The sequence below is a fragment of the Scophthalmus maximus genome, chromosome 18, assembly GCF_022379125.1.
Source record: "Scophthalmus maximus strain ysfricsl-2021 chromosome 18, ASM2237912v1, whole genome shotgun sequence".
Classification (NCBI taxonomy): domain Eukaryota; kingdom Metazoa; phylum Chordata; class Actinopteri; order Pleuronectiformes; family Scophthalmidae; genus Scophthalmus; species Scophthalmus maximus.
The window spans coordinates 4,697,995-4,710,388 of NC_061532.1; the positions used below are offsets into that span (position 1 = coordinate 4,697,995).

A 12,394-nucleotide genomic window follows, 5' to 3' on the forward strand; every position below is an offset into this window, starting at 1 on the left:
TTACTCCTCAAAGTAAATATCCTTTGTGTCTGTACCAAAACTCATATCTCATCAGCAATATAAAATAAATTGAATCAATCTATCTCAGCTAAGGATTTTTTAAAAGCACCATGTCTCTCTTGCGTGAGAGAAAAGGTTCTTGACAGATACATGACATAAATGACGTGAAGCATGCTTTGGTCACTATGCGCGACTGCTTTCATATCATACGCAGTCATTTCTGATCCATTGTCAATATCACAGTTAATCAATTTACTTCATGTGACCACGAAGCAAAGTTTATTTTCCTCGTCTCGACTACGTACCGAGCGTTGCGGTGGGGAGTGAGCACCACACTGTGGTTTTCGTGGATGTCGATGACGCAGTGCTCAGTTTGGATGGCCATGCCGCACAGCTGGATGTCCTGCGAGTTGGCTGAGCCCACACGCGTGTGCTCCTGAACATGAGACATGGAGAGGACTGTCGCACCACCAGTGTTTTTCAACACAAAGAATGTGTGTGTGTGTGTGTGTCTGTGTGTGTGTCCAGTACCTTCAGGTAGTACACCAGCAGCTCATTGAGGGCAGGGTCGGCGTTGAGGTTGACAAGGAAACACTTGTCATCCACCACTCTGATTCCGGAAGACTGCAGGGAAATTCCCAGGCTCTCCAGCTGCCTCTGACGCTCCTGAAGACAACACATAATCAATATTTCATACATGAACTGATTAGTTCATTAAGTAATTATTCTAATCTGGTGACTGTTTTAAAACAAAAAGAATTTCGATGAACAATGAGAGAGAGCAAGAGAGAGGTGTGTGTGTGTGTGTGTGTGTGTGTGTGTGTGTGTGTGCATTTTACCTGTGCAACAGCCTCAGTCTTCCTGAGTTTGTCCTCCCAGGTCACGGTCATTTCGTGGATCAGTTTCTCAGATTCCTCCAGACGTTCCTTCAGCTCTGGTGCCTTCAAAGACTGAGGGCAGAAGCTGTGTTATACTCCACTCATAAAAAAATGTTCACAGTATTCAATAATCACTGAACCGAGTTGAAGCGATCAAACCTCCGCCTCGGTGAGCTGCTCCCTCAGCTTCACAACTTCCTCTCGCAGCTCTCGGATGATCCTGGCGTTGGGGTCTTCGTTGACCACGGCGTGGTTGATGATGCTCTTGGCCCTGTCGGCGTAACGCAGGGTGGACAGCGTCTCGTCGTAATTGTCTGCAGCTGGGCTGATGGTGGCAACCATGGCTGTGCGGCTGTTCCCTCCCAGGCTGTCCTGCAGGCACAAAACACAGATTCAACCTCAGGAACGAGCCCCCAAAAAACTCTGAACGAACAAATGTCATACATGAAGGCGTTTGGTTTATGAAGCACAGTGAGAAAGCAACATATAAATACTTTTATCATGCTATTTGGAGCCAAATTTAAAGACAAAAATGTGCATTTTTCCAACTGAGCAGAGCTAATGAAAATAACCAGCAGAGCATTAAGACATAAAAGGGAAAATACAATTACTTTGGTGAAATCTGAACCAACAGTGCGGGTCATTTTCTCTGTGTACCTTGAGCAGCCAGGTGAGCACAGAGTCTCTGTATGGAACAAACTTGCTCTTGTTCTTCCCTGCACCCTGGTCAGCCAGGGCTGAGATAACCAGACCGAGAGTACTGAGCGACCTGGAGGAAAGAACAGGGAGAAGGGAGGACGGGGAAAGGATTATGGGGACAGAACGTAACAGAGATGAACAAATCCCCAAAAAAAGTGCAGAGACCACAAGTCATCAAGGTAATATTGGCCTTTATGTTGTGACAGTCATCAGTGAGAAGGGCAGTCTCCTGCCAGGCTAGTGAGATCAGCAAGGTTCCAAAAAGACCTGAACCAATGACCACTGCTTCGAAATCAAAGGTGAATAAAGACAAAACAAACAGAATCCCAGCCTTTCATACAATATGGAAGAATAGTCCTACGCAACTAAGTTTAGATCCAGACAGTAAAGACCGGGAACACTGATTCACTTTTCACTTCCGTGGAGTGTGTCTATTTTCCGTTGTCTTACTTATTGATGTTGCTGCCTTCTTTCAGCCGCTCCCCTGCTGCTCCAGTCTTCGCCGCCCGCTCGCTGCCCGCCAGGTCAACCAGACTCAGCTTGCTCACTTTCTCGCCACTCGTCTGAAGCAAACACACAGATGCACACATTTTTCTCACATTCAGATTAACTTCTTACGTCCCTCGGTCCATTTTATCCAGTCGAGGTCCAGCTGCAATTGTGATTATTCATAGATGAGCAATTCCGTCTTTGCATTAATGGAGCGGTGCTGAGGAAGTGCAGACCTTATGACAAAATGCTACCGATCACGATATCAAGGGTACAACTCTATAAAACTATATGACTATAATCCACAACAAGATAATATCCAGTTGAACAAAGACAGCAACATTTTTATGACAATATAGCTATCCATCAAACAAACAACTGTTTCCCAGCTTCTCAGATGTGAACATTTGCTGCTTTTCTCTCTGTTAAATCAGTGGAATTTAAATATCTGTGGGATTTGGATTGTCAACGAAACAAGCAATCTGATGCTCTGAAACACTGGGATGGAAACCTTATCATCATTTTCAATCAAATGAATGGTTGACAGAGGGCATTTTGTGTCAACCCTAAATCTTTAGTAATCTAATCTAAGCATTGCTGTAAATAATAACTTAAAAAAAAAAAAGGTTTTCGTCCTCTGTCATTCTGACGGCCTGGTGATGGATTAATTTATAGCTCTGTTATGACCGTGCTGGTTTCAGGTCTCCTATTATCGTCCATTTTTCATCCAGTTGTGCTTCTTGATCTCACGATATGCATATATAATATTCTGCCACCAAGATTTTGTTTCCACAATGACGAGCCATTGTTTTGGTTTTTTTTGTCAGCATCAGAGTTTGTCAGTTATTTTCTGCCACTTCCTTGTAACAGCTTTTTAACTTGCTACCAATTGTATTTAAAACAATTGTCTGCTGCTTCGTCATTCACTTATACAATTATAGATACAGAACTATATAAGCTTTAGGGACCATATATGCTATTACTTAATGTGTGAATTGGTCAGTGGGTGGTGTATCTTTCAAAAAAACATCTGAAAACAGTATTTTCTCTTTTGCTCTCATGCATATTTAAATTTTGTACCATTGGTGATGATATAATTCCAAACTTATTCTTATATCAGCAAAAACATTATTAGTAGAATGGTTGTGATGATCTCGTTTTGCATCAATAATTGATGATTATAGAGTATTGTGTGTATGAGCGTGTGTGTATGTGTGTGTCTTACCCCAGACTTCAGGTCCATGAGTGTGTGTGTGAGGATAATGTTGAACACAGCGTGTGACCTGCTGCTCTCTTCGTTCATGTTCGTGGCTGCCACCGTCCGAGATTTATTCCCCTCCGACATGAGGGACTCGATGTCCTGTCAGAGACGGAGACAGCACAAGCAAAACACGTGTAGCTCATATCCATCATTGTGAAATAACTTTTTTCTCCGCTGGCAACCCAATGTAATGAAAGCCAAATAAAACAGAGAAGGAATTAGATATAGCTCATAAATAGTTTTTTCCCAGAAAACCCCACAGTACCTTGTAGCAGGCCACAGCCAGGCGGGACAGGCCGTCGACATAAGGCCCAAAAACGTTGTGCTCTCTCACTCTGAGCGCTTGTCGATTTCTACATGAGAGGACGACAAAAGACATTCAATTCCAAAAATTAAACTCTGTTCCTCCACTCCCTGAATAAGCAAAGCAAACAATACAGCAAGTTGGTTTTTTTCTTCCCCCCTACACATAAAAAAGTTCCTCACCCTTTGGGGTCGAGCAGGTCTCTGACCTTCTCATTGTAAATCTCCATGTAGGAGACCTCCACGGTGAAGCTTTCTCCCTCGCAGGCCTCCTGCACAGTCCTGCCGAACAGGGAGCTGCAGAGCCGAGGGATCAGACCCGGCTGCTCCGACGAGCCCATCATGGTGTACGACTTCCCGGAGCCTGGACACACACAGTCACTACATATAACTCAAAAAAGAGGGAAATAAAATAAACCGAGCAAACACAAACACACACACACGGACACACACACACACGGACACACACACACACACACACACACACACACATATATATGACTCTACATAAACAGATGCAACACAACACTTCTTAAGCTTTCATGCAAATTTGGTGATAACACCGTCTAGGAGTCAAAGATTCAGACGTGGTGTAAAATGAATAAAAAGCTAATTAAGTGGCTTGTTGAGACACATTTTGTCTGGAAATGGAAAAGGGAAAGTGTGAGAAGGCAAGTCTCTTCCAAGTGAACGGCAGTGTGGTTGATTACAGCGCAACATTCAAAACAATTATGCATTATCGCGATAATTATTGCTATTGCTTTCTTGCACAGTCATACAGTAACTCAGAATGTTACTTATAAACTGCCGGCATGAATATCACCCTTACTGACAACTTGATATTCTGTATGTTGAACAGTTACAGTCTCACTATCATAGGTCTCATTAACATTATCAACGGTCCACAGGTTGGATGTTTTTAGGTTTTAATGTAACAGTACCTGTCTGTCCATAAGCGAAGATGCAGGCGTTGTAGCCCATGAAGGCGTTGTCCAGCAGGCTCTCCCCAAGGCACTGGAACACTACATCCTGACCTGCACAGAGAGCAGACAGCAAACACTTTGATATCTCCAAGGACACACTATGACAGGCTGGAATCATAAACTATAAGCAGAATGCATGAGAGTGCTAAAGAGAATAAGAAAAAAAGCCACTTTCCTGAGGTTCTTCAAAGATAAGTACGTGGCGTACTGGTCTCTCACTTTCTATACCTGACTCAAAGCTCAGAAAACACATGGTGGGAATTTTATTCACATTCAATACCTCGGACGCTGGCTGCTGACATATTAATACCACTCACATTGATAAGAAACCCCCTGGTAATTGTTTTGTTCTACCCAAATCACAGTATACAAGCCCGGAGAAATAATCCAAGGGTAAACATGTAACTCTTCATCCCGCCCTCTTCGACTCCATATATAGCTCTAGAATATCAGGAAACATTCTGTCAGGAGATAAGTTGGTGAAATGACTCACCCAAGTGTAGTTACACACGAGCTAAAAACAGAGGGCACCATATTGGGCGGCAGAAACACAGATTCAATGTGAAAATGTACCAACCTTCAAACTTGTCTTTTTGAGATTCATCCATGGACCAGAAACAGTAATCATATGCAAAAGCCTGACGGGGGGGAAAAAACAAAATCACCATCATTAGGCAGAAAGAGCATTAAATCATCACAAAACTTAATAAAGTTTAATATGAAACTTACCTTTGGCTGATTCCTGAGGACAGAAAAGAAAAAAAGGAAAATGTTAAAAGTTAATAATTGGTGTTAAAATTAACATGAACTCAGATATTGATTTTCCTGCAACTCTATCACAGACGTGCTGGATTCACACACCAGAGGGAAACATGGCGAGGGACCTTGTCGAGACAAGAACATGTGAAAATATTTATCGCGTGGCAACAGCAGCAACACCAACAACAACACCGACACCGTGGTCCGGCTGAGAAGAAGCACTCTTGTAAGATTCTGAACAAAGAAAGGGACATTTCGCTGAATATCACAAATGATCATAGAGTCCTGATTCAGCAAAAGATTCACTTTCCCTCAGGTCCACGCAGTCGCAGCTGGAAGCTGTGCAGGTAGGCAGGAGTCGCTGACGGGAGGGTGGGAGAGCGTTTCACTTCATTGTTCTTCACACCAACAATTTCCCAGCCGGTCTGGGGAGCCTTGAATTACCGACCTTTTAGTCAGGAGAGTAAAGCGGGGTCAGAAGCTAATTTTAACGGGTTACACAGCTCAAAAGTACTGTGGGGCAGAAAGATTATAATTATTTTCTCAATTCATTAGTGTGATTAACAGTTTAGGAAATTGTAAAATGTCTGTAAAAATTTCCTAGAGTCCAATGCCTTGTCAGGTCCGACCAAAACCTGACAAACCGAAAGAAATGTATTCTCACCTCTCAGATTTTTTTTGTGCTTAAAAAGAACACAAAAAACTTGTTATTGTTCTGCCTTTAGGCCTCCTCTTGAAATTAATCAAATGAAGAAAAAAAAACAGAGAGGAGAAAAACTGGTTAAACTGTTTGTCACTGCATCTGTAGCACGGCATCAGTGCTGTGAGCCGGCCTTCCCTTCTCAGGGATCATGGTTTTATAAAAGCACTGGCCATGGTGTGTGCACCGGTCTTTCCCTGGCAGTTCAGAATGGCGCACCAGACGAAGGAACAGCAACGCTAGCAAAAAGAGTCTGACGTAACTGCAGGTCAAAGTCTGCAGAGAGAGTTTCGAGGATAAGGAATCAAAGGTGTTTTAATTGTAGTGAGGCCTGAAAATCTGCCGAGTGACTAATCCTCTTTGGTTCGTTGCGAATCGAGAAGGGAGAGTGACCTTCAGCAGCGCTAAGAACCTCACGTGAGCCGGTGTCACAGGCCGGGCCTATATCGCTGCATTCTTACCAGGGCACTTGAAAATCACACTATGTTCTGGGTTCACCCCGGAGCAGACAACAATAATATACCAGGCATCAGTCAGCAAACAGATCCCCGCATTCCAGCAAGCTAACGTCAAATCTAATTATCAAACATGTTCGATGCTCGTTGCAGCTCCGTGGTGCTGTCCATCACATTCGTATTGGAGCAAGAGTCGAATCCAGTTTAACACGAGGGTTAAAATTCTGTTTAACACATGAAATGTTGCATTGTGTGTTATATCCACACATTAGACATTAAAGCTATATGTAAATTTTACTGAGCAAAAGTCACATGTGTTGATGAATCATGTCGGGCTCCGTGTCCAGGCGATTAAGGGGTTTTCATGCAGAGAAAAAACAAAGCCAATCAATCTCTTATTTTGTTTTTTAAGATTATATTTTGGGTGTTTTTCCGCCTTTAATTTCACAGGACAGCCAGGTGAGAAAGGGGAAGACATGCAGGAAATCATCACAGCTCGGATTCAAACCCTGGACCTCTGCGTCGAGGCATAAACCTCAAGGTATACGTGTCCCTGCTCTATCCACGGAGCCACCCCGGCCCCACCAATCGACCTCCTGACTGGAGCTCTGACTGCGTAATCCCAAATCAACTGTGTATATGCTCATGACCCCCAGTTATCTGAAGCGGAACCATTGGCGCTGTAACAAATAAACCAAACTCCGTTTAGAATTCTTGACGTTTCCTCACTGAATGTCAGAGATAAACGCTGTTTTTTAATGACTTCTAGGGTCAGGCACTTGGTGTGAGGAGTGGGAACGAAAGAAGCGTCATTCTCAATATTTCAAGTCAGTGTTCCAACAAAATAAACTTTAATAATGTAAACAAATTGTGTATACTAAATACACCACAGACCAAATCAGAACTATTCAAATTGTGTTGGTAAAAGTCTGAATGTGTTATATTTGTGAGAAGAGTTTAAAGTAGCTAGCGTTGTGTATTACACAACCCAGCCCCTCTCTTGGGTGGACTTTCTGACCACCCAAGAGGTCAGAAAGTCAGTTGCAGCAGATTGGAGTTGGCATTTTGTTGGTAACGGAATTCATTACATAGCAATAAATCAAAAGTTCAATATATATCAAATGTTGCTTATGTATTGTGCAAGCATGGTGAGGAGGTATAATACATAGTTGGTTTTACTGTTCTACCTCAGATTTGTAAAATGTTTTGCTGTCTAGCAATGTGTTTGTCATTCATCTGCCCATAAAGAAGAGTTGAAAACCACAACCTGCACTAAGGAGCAAAAATCAGTCTCTAAACGTAACAGAAATAATAATGTGACATTTTTATATATATATATGATAATATTTGTGGCCAATGTTCAGTGTACGACAGTGCCATAGAACAAGGGCCTCTAACCATCATGTAGCATTCAGAGGCTGCTCCCAAGGAAAGAGCTGAAAAGCAACTACAAAAAAACAGATCCAAATTATTGTTCAATGCTGAGAATATGAGTACACGCTGAGAATTTTGCAAAAGCATCAAAAACTGCACATCAAGCTATCTGCAATTTCAAACATGCTGCCACAAAATTATTTTTAAAAGGAAGAAATAATTACTTCAACAAAAACACTTAATCTTTTTGGCAAATCTTTTTTTGTGAGAGCGAGAGAGAGAGAGGCTGTGATACCATAGTTATGTTTGTTAGGGTGAAATAAGTGATCCTTAAACATACCCAGTCTCCAGGGAAGCCCCATTTGTACCATATTTGTACCACGCGCGCACGCACACACGCACGCACGCACGCTCGCTCGCACGCACACAGTCTACACACACACACACACAGTCTACACACACACACACACAGTCTACACACACACACACACACACACACACACACACACACACACACACACACACACACACACACACACACACACACACACACACACACACACACACACACACACACACACACACACACACACACACACACACACACACACACACACACACAGTCTTCACTCAGGCAGAAATATCAGTCATGGCCACTCACACATGAGGGGGCAGCTCTGAAACAAGGCCTCCCTATGTGAGACTTGGCCGGTGCATGAAAGAGCAACATTAAGTCCTGTCCTCTCCTTGACTGGCAAGGACATTCCTGAGATAACTGGCAGAGTCTCGCAGCTCCAAGGAGTCGACAAAGAGAGGGGAGGAGGACGGTAGGTCAGAAAGTCTGTGACCAACAGCACACGGACAATTCCCAGAATCGAGCAGTTTGATAACGCACATCCCTCTTGGGTGATACAGATACTGCACATACCAGTTCTCAAAGTCAGGATATGAAACAGACAATCATTTACAATGCCACAATTAGGGATCGACCGAAACAGATTTTTTTGGGCCGATGCCGATACAGATTTTTTTTTCATCAGCCTTTGCCGATGACCTATACGGACTACGGACAATCAGATTTTAAAAAACAACAACTTCTCAAAGTGGGGTTCTTATCAGAGCCAAGACCAGATAAGAAAGGGACACAATTTCACTTTCATTATGCTGATTAACATTCCTGCCCTCCACGGTATGTTCCCAGCATGAGCAGTGAAAATTGGGATTAATGGAAATACGGCTTTAACAAGCTTGAATTACAGGTTTGCCAACAATTGTTGAACCCTGAGTTATGAAAACAGAAACAAGGCTCAGTTAATCTCTACCACAGGATCTGATAGCCCCCCCCCCCGTGTTTCTGTTTGCAGGTACCAAAGGGTGCTGGAATATATCAACAACCCCCCGAGGGCTCAGTCCTGAACCTCAGTTAAACCTGTTGGGGAGTGAGCCGACTTAAAGGGGCAGTAAGCAATTTTGGTGAAAACTTGTTTCTCCCTTTGTTGTTGTTGTGATTTTACGGCTGTGGTCGGGCGACCTTGGGTAAAGAAGACCGACGCGCTAGCCACTAACTACCAAAACCGCGGAGTTGCAGCGCCACCCGCTAGCACGTGTCTGAAGGTGTCGACGAGTGTGTGGTGTGGTCTGCGCCATTTTTTTGTTTTCAACTTACAGAGCCTGGGCTGAACCGAAAACCATTTTTTTTCGGCGCACACACAACAGCGACAGTTCACGGACGGTGAGGAAATATTCGCTTATTCTTCTCCCTTTGAGCGAAAATCTGTGTCGCACTGGTTTGTCAGTGACTCCTCCAGCAAGCAAAGCACAGATGCTCATAAGTGCATCATTCGATAGAAAAACTTCCAATTAAAATATCAGGTAAAATATTTGTTAAATAGTTGCCCAAAATCAGTTAACTTCTGCTGTTCTACTGTAGGTTCAGAGAAGTGCTCGTCTGTGTTGCACTGATCCTGTCAAACCTGTTCATTGTTAACCCGATTAAGGACAAACATACCACTGCTGAAGCGTGTCAGGGCAGAAGAGACACACTCATAGACACATTCACGCATTAAAAAAAAAATAATGCACAGGATAACTATGAAACATGAGCCCATCTCTGTCCACAAACACACCGATTCATACTCTCAGGTGTGCAGGGGGTGGCCAAAAGACATATTTACTGAACAAGGTAACCTTAGAAAGCCTCCAGGGAGCGTGTACCTGCACCACTCTGACTCACTGCCTGATGAAGGATAAAGCAGGAGGAGGAGGTCTGGGCTGCTTTGTCAACAGAAAACATATAAAGGAGCCATGCAACACAGCCAATGCACATTTTGTATCCACAACATTTATCACTCTGTCGCAATGTTTGATTCACTGCACCAACCCGGTAACGTAACATTAAACCAAAAGTCAAAAGTATTTCCATTCTGACTCAGTGCGTGTGCTTGTAACTTAAATCCAAATCCCGAATTTGACTCCGGATACTGTCCTCCTCTGCTTTGTTCTTATTCCTTTTAAACTGTGGCTCGACTGCCTGAGCAGGACCGAGCTGGAAAAGACACGCCCTTTGTAAAGACAAGGAATGATGCAGGGAAGGAGTAATAGGAGGATGGGTGGGGTTAGGGTTTATATCTGAGCTTCTTCCAAGCAACTATGGTGCAAGTCTGTGCAAACTCCTCTGCCAGTAGTTTTGAGGGAAATAAATCATTGGATCTCCTCCTGTGCTTAAATACTGCATAAATATATATATATATATATATATATATAGTAGGAAGCTGGATTTGCCCAGTGGAATTACCAATTTGTAATTGTGGACAAAACGGAAGAAATTTTTCATTAAAATATAAAAACTAGTGTTTGTCAAATTCTTTAAGGCAGGATGACGGTGGAAGATTATTACTTTATTCTTGCATATCATTATTCTTCAATTTGGTCAATTTGCATCAGTCATTGTTTTACAAATTAACCAACAAGTTCTGATCCAAGTTGCGAGTGAAGACCACTAAGTCTCAAGCCAAGACCAACAACTCCACAGACAAGTCCCAAATCAAGTCTCAAGTCTTAACTTTATCTTTTGTTTCCTAACAAGTCATCATGTTCCCCTCACCAGAAGTGATGTAATTCCAATGTTGTAACATCACTAGTTGCTGGTGTTAAAGTTTTTTATTCTGTCAAACTGGATCTATAGTCATCAGATTTGAGTTCAACTCGAGCGACAGTCATGTTACTCAGGTCCACACCTCTGCAGTAAAAAATGTTTCTTGACTAAGAGGAAAAGCCAAACATATAACATGGTAACCCAGAGTTATCCCACTGTGGATAACTCAGGACCAAAGACAGAAAAAAAAGAAGTCTCCACTTTAAAAAGCTGAATGGTTTTCCAATGCACCTGACGATACTGTAATAACGTTGCGTGAAACTCGGCGTCTTACCGAGGGTCTCCTTTGTTCATGTTGGTGATAGCTGGGTGCAGGACTGTCTGGTTCCCCTCCATCTCCACCACACATTTTGTTTTTAAGTCTTTTTCTGGATTGAAACAGAAAACAAGGAGAATTTTGTATATATTTTTAGTGATAAAACTAAAAGTAACGCTTCTTCCAGCAATCACAAATATAATGTTGACAGGTGAGCTGGGTGTAAAGATGTGAAATATGCAGTAAAAAAAACAAACACTTTTGCAAATAGAATGGTAGAATATTTTGGAAATACTTCTAATTGATGATGATTCATCCGGGACTCGCCTGCGCAAACATTACAGCCTGTCTACTACTTCTCCCTGAAGGAAAAGCAGGGTCACACCTTGTCTTCCTCATTCCTACCGACAGTGCACAGTGTTTTAAAGGCGAGGACAGCGCTGGGACCAATCTGGAGTGAGGGCCCATTTGACATGCATTTTTGTGATGTTGGGCTTTAATTTGAAAAGGCACATTTGCTGTTTATAAAAATAAAACAAAAAACAACTGGATAAGGAAACCCAATTGGAAAGGTGATATATGACATTAAAGGTTAGTGAAAGGATGTTGCACAGTCTTGTCAGCTGACGCCTCAGTCCTGCTCAGCTGTTCTCTCAGACTTATTTGGGCCAGTGACAGAGAATTAAACGTGTGTGTGTGTGTGTGTGTGTGTCCATTTTCTGTGAGGATGTGAAGTCAGTGTCGCTTAACAATTTTTCCACTTCCACAGCACTCCAGCCAAAAGCGTCCCATAAGAGGACCTTTTCAGAGCCTGATGGGGAGAACAAAAACACAGGAATTCAGCCTCTACTGTTTGTCCCGAACTAAAAATTAACTTCCGCCTCACACAAACCCCCTTAGGTGAGTGCAAACACCAGCACACATATGGAGCTGATAAAGAGGGAGAGCAAGGGGTGGTCGAACGTGTCTTTGGTTGACTCTTTGGTGGAACCAAAAAAAAAAAACACAGCAACACTGTAAGTTGCTACGTGGCCCAAGTCGAGAAATTGTCACGCACGAGGTTCCCCTGACGGGACACGCCCA

General features: G+C 42.9%; 1 protein-coding gene across 9 annotated transcripts in view; it reads right to left on the reverse strand.

Annotated features, from left to right (window-relative positions):
- Positions 1–12,394, reverse strand: part of LOC118290489 (kinesin-like protein KIF13B) — a 35,539-nt gene that overhangs the window by 22,261 nt on the left and 884 nt on the right. For 8 of the 9 annotated variants that reach the window (XM_035618207.2, XM_035618203.2, XM_035618208.2 and 5 more), the window contains 13 exons: positions 11,330–11,423; positions 5,343–5,355; positions 5,191–5,251; positions 4,572–4,664; positions 3,814–3,994; positions 3,593–3,680; positions 3,292–3,426; positions 2,028–2,140; positions 1,536–1,647; positions 1,038–1,250; positions 840–950; positions 532–666; positions 306–436 (listed from right to left, as the gene is read on the reverse strand). In XM_035618207.2, coding sequence (XP_035474100.2) covers positions 306–436; positions 532–666; positions 840–950; positions 1,038–1,250; positions 1,536–1,647; positions 2,028–2,140; positions 3,292–3,426; positions 3,593–3,680; positions 3,814–3,994; positions 4,572–4,664; positions 5,191–5,251; positions 5,343–5,355; positions 11,330–11,423 — 1,480 coding nt within the window. The remainder of the gene's footprint in view (positions 1–305; positions 437–531; positions 667–839; positions 951–1,037; positions 1,251–1,535; positions 1,648–2,027; positions 2,141–3,291; positions 3,427–3,592; positions 3,681–3,813; positions 3,995–4,571; positions 4,665–5,190; positions 5,252–5,342; positions 5,356–11,329; positions 11,424–12,394) is intronic. The other variant, XM_035618209.2, reaches the window with a different exon arrangement.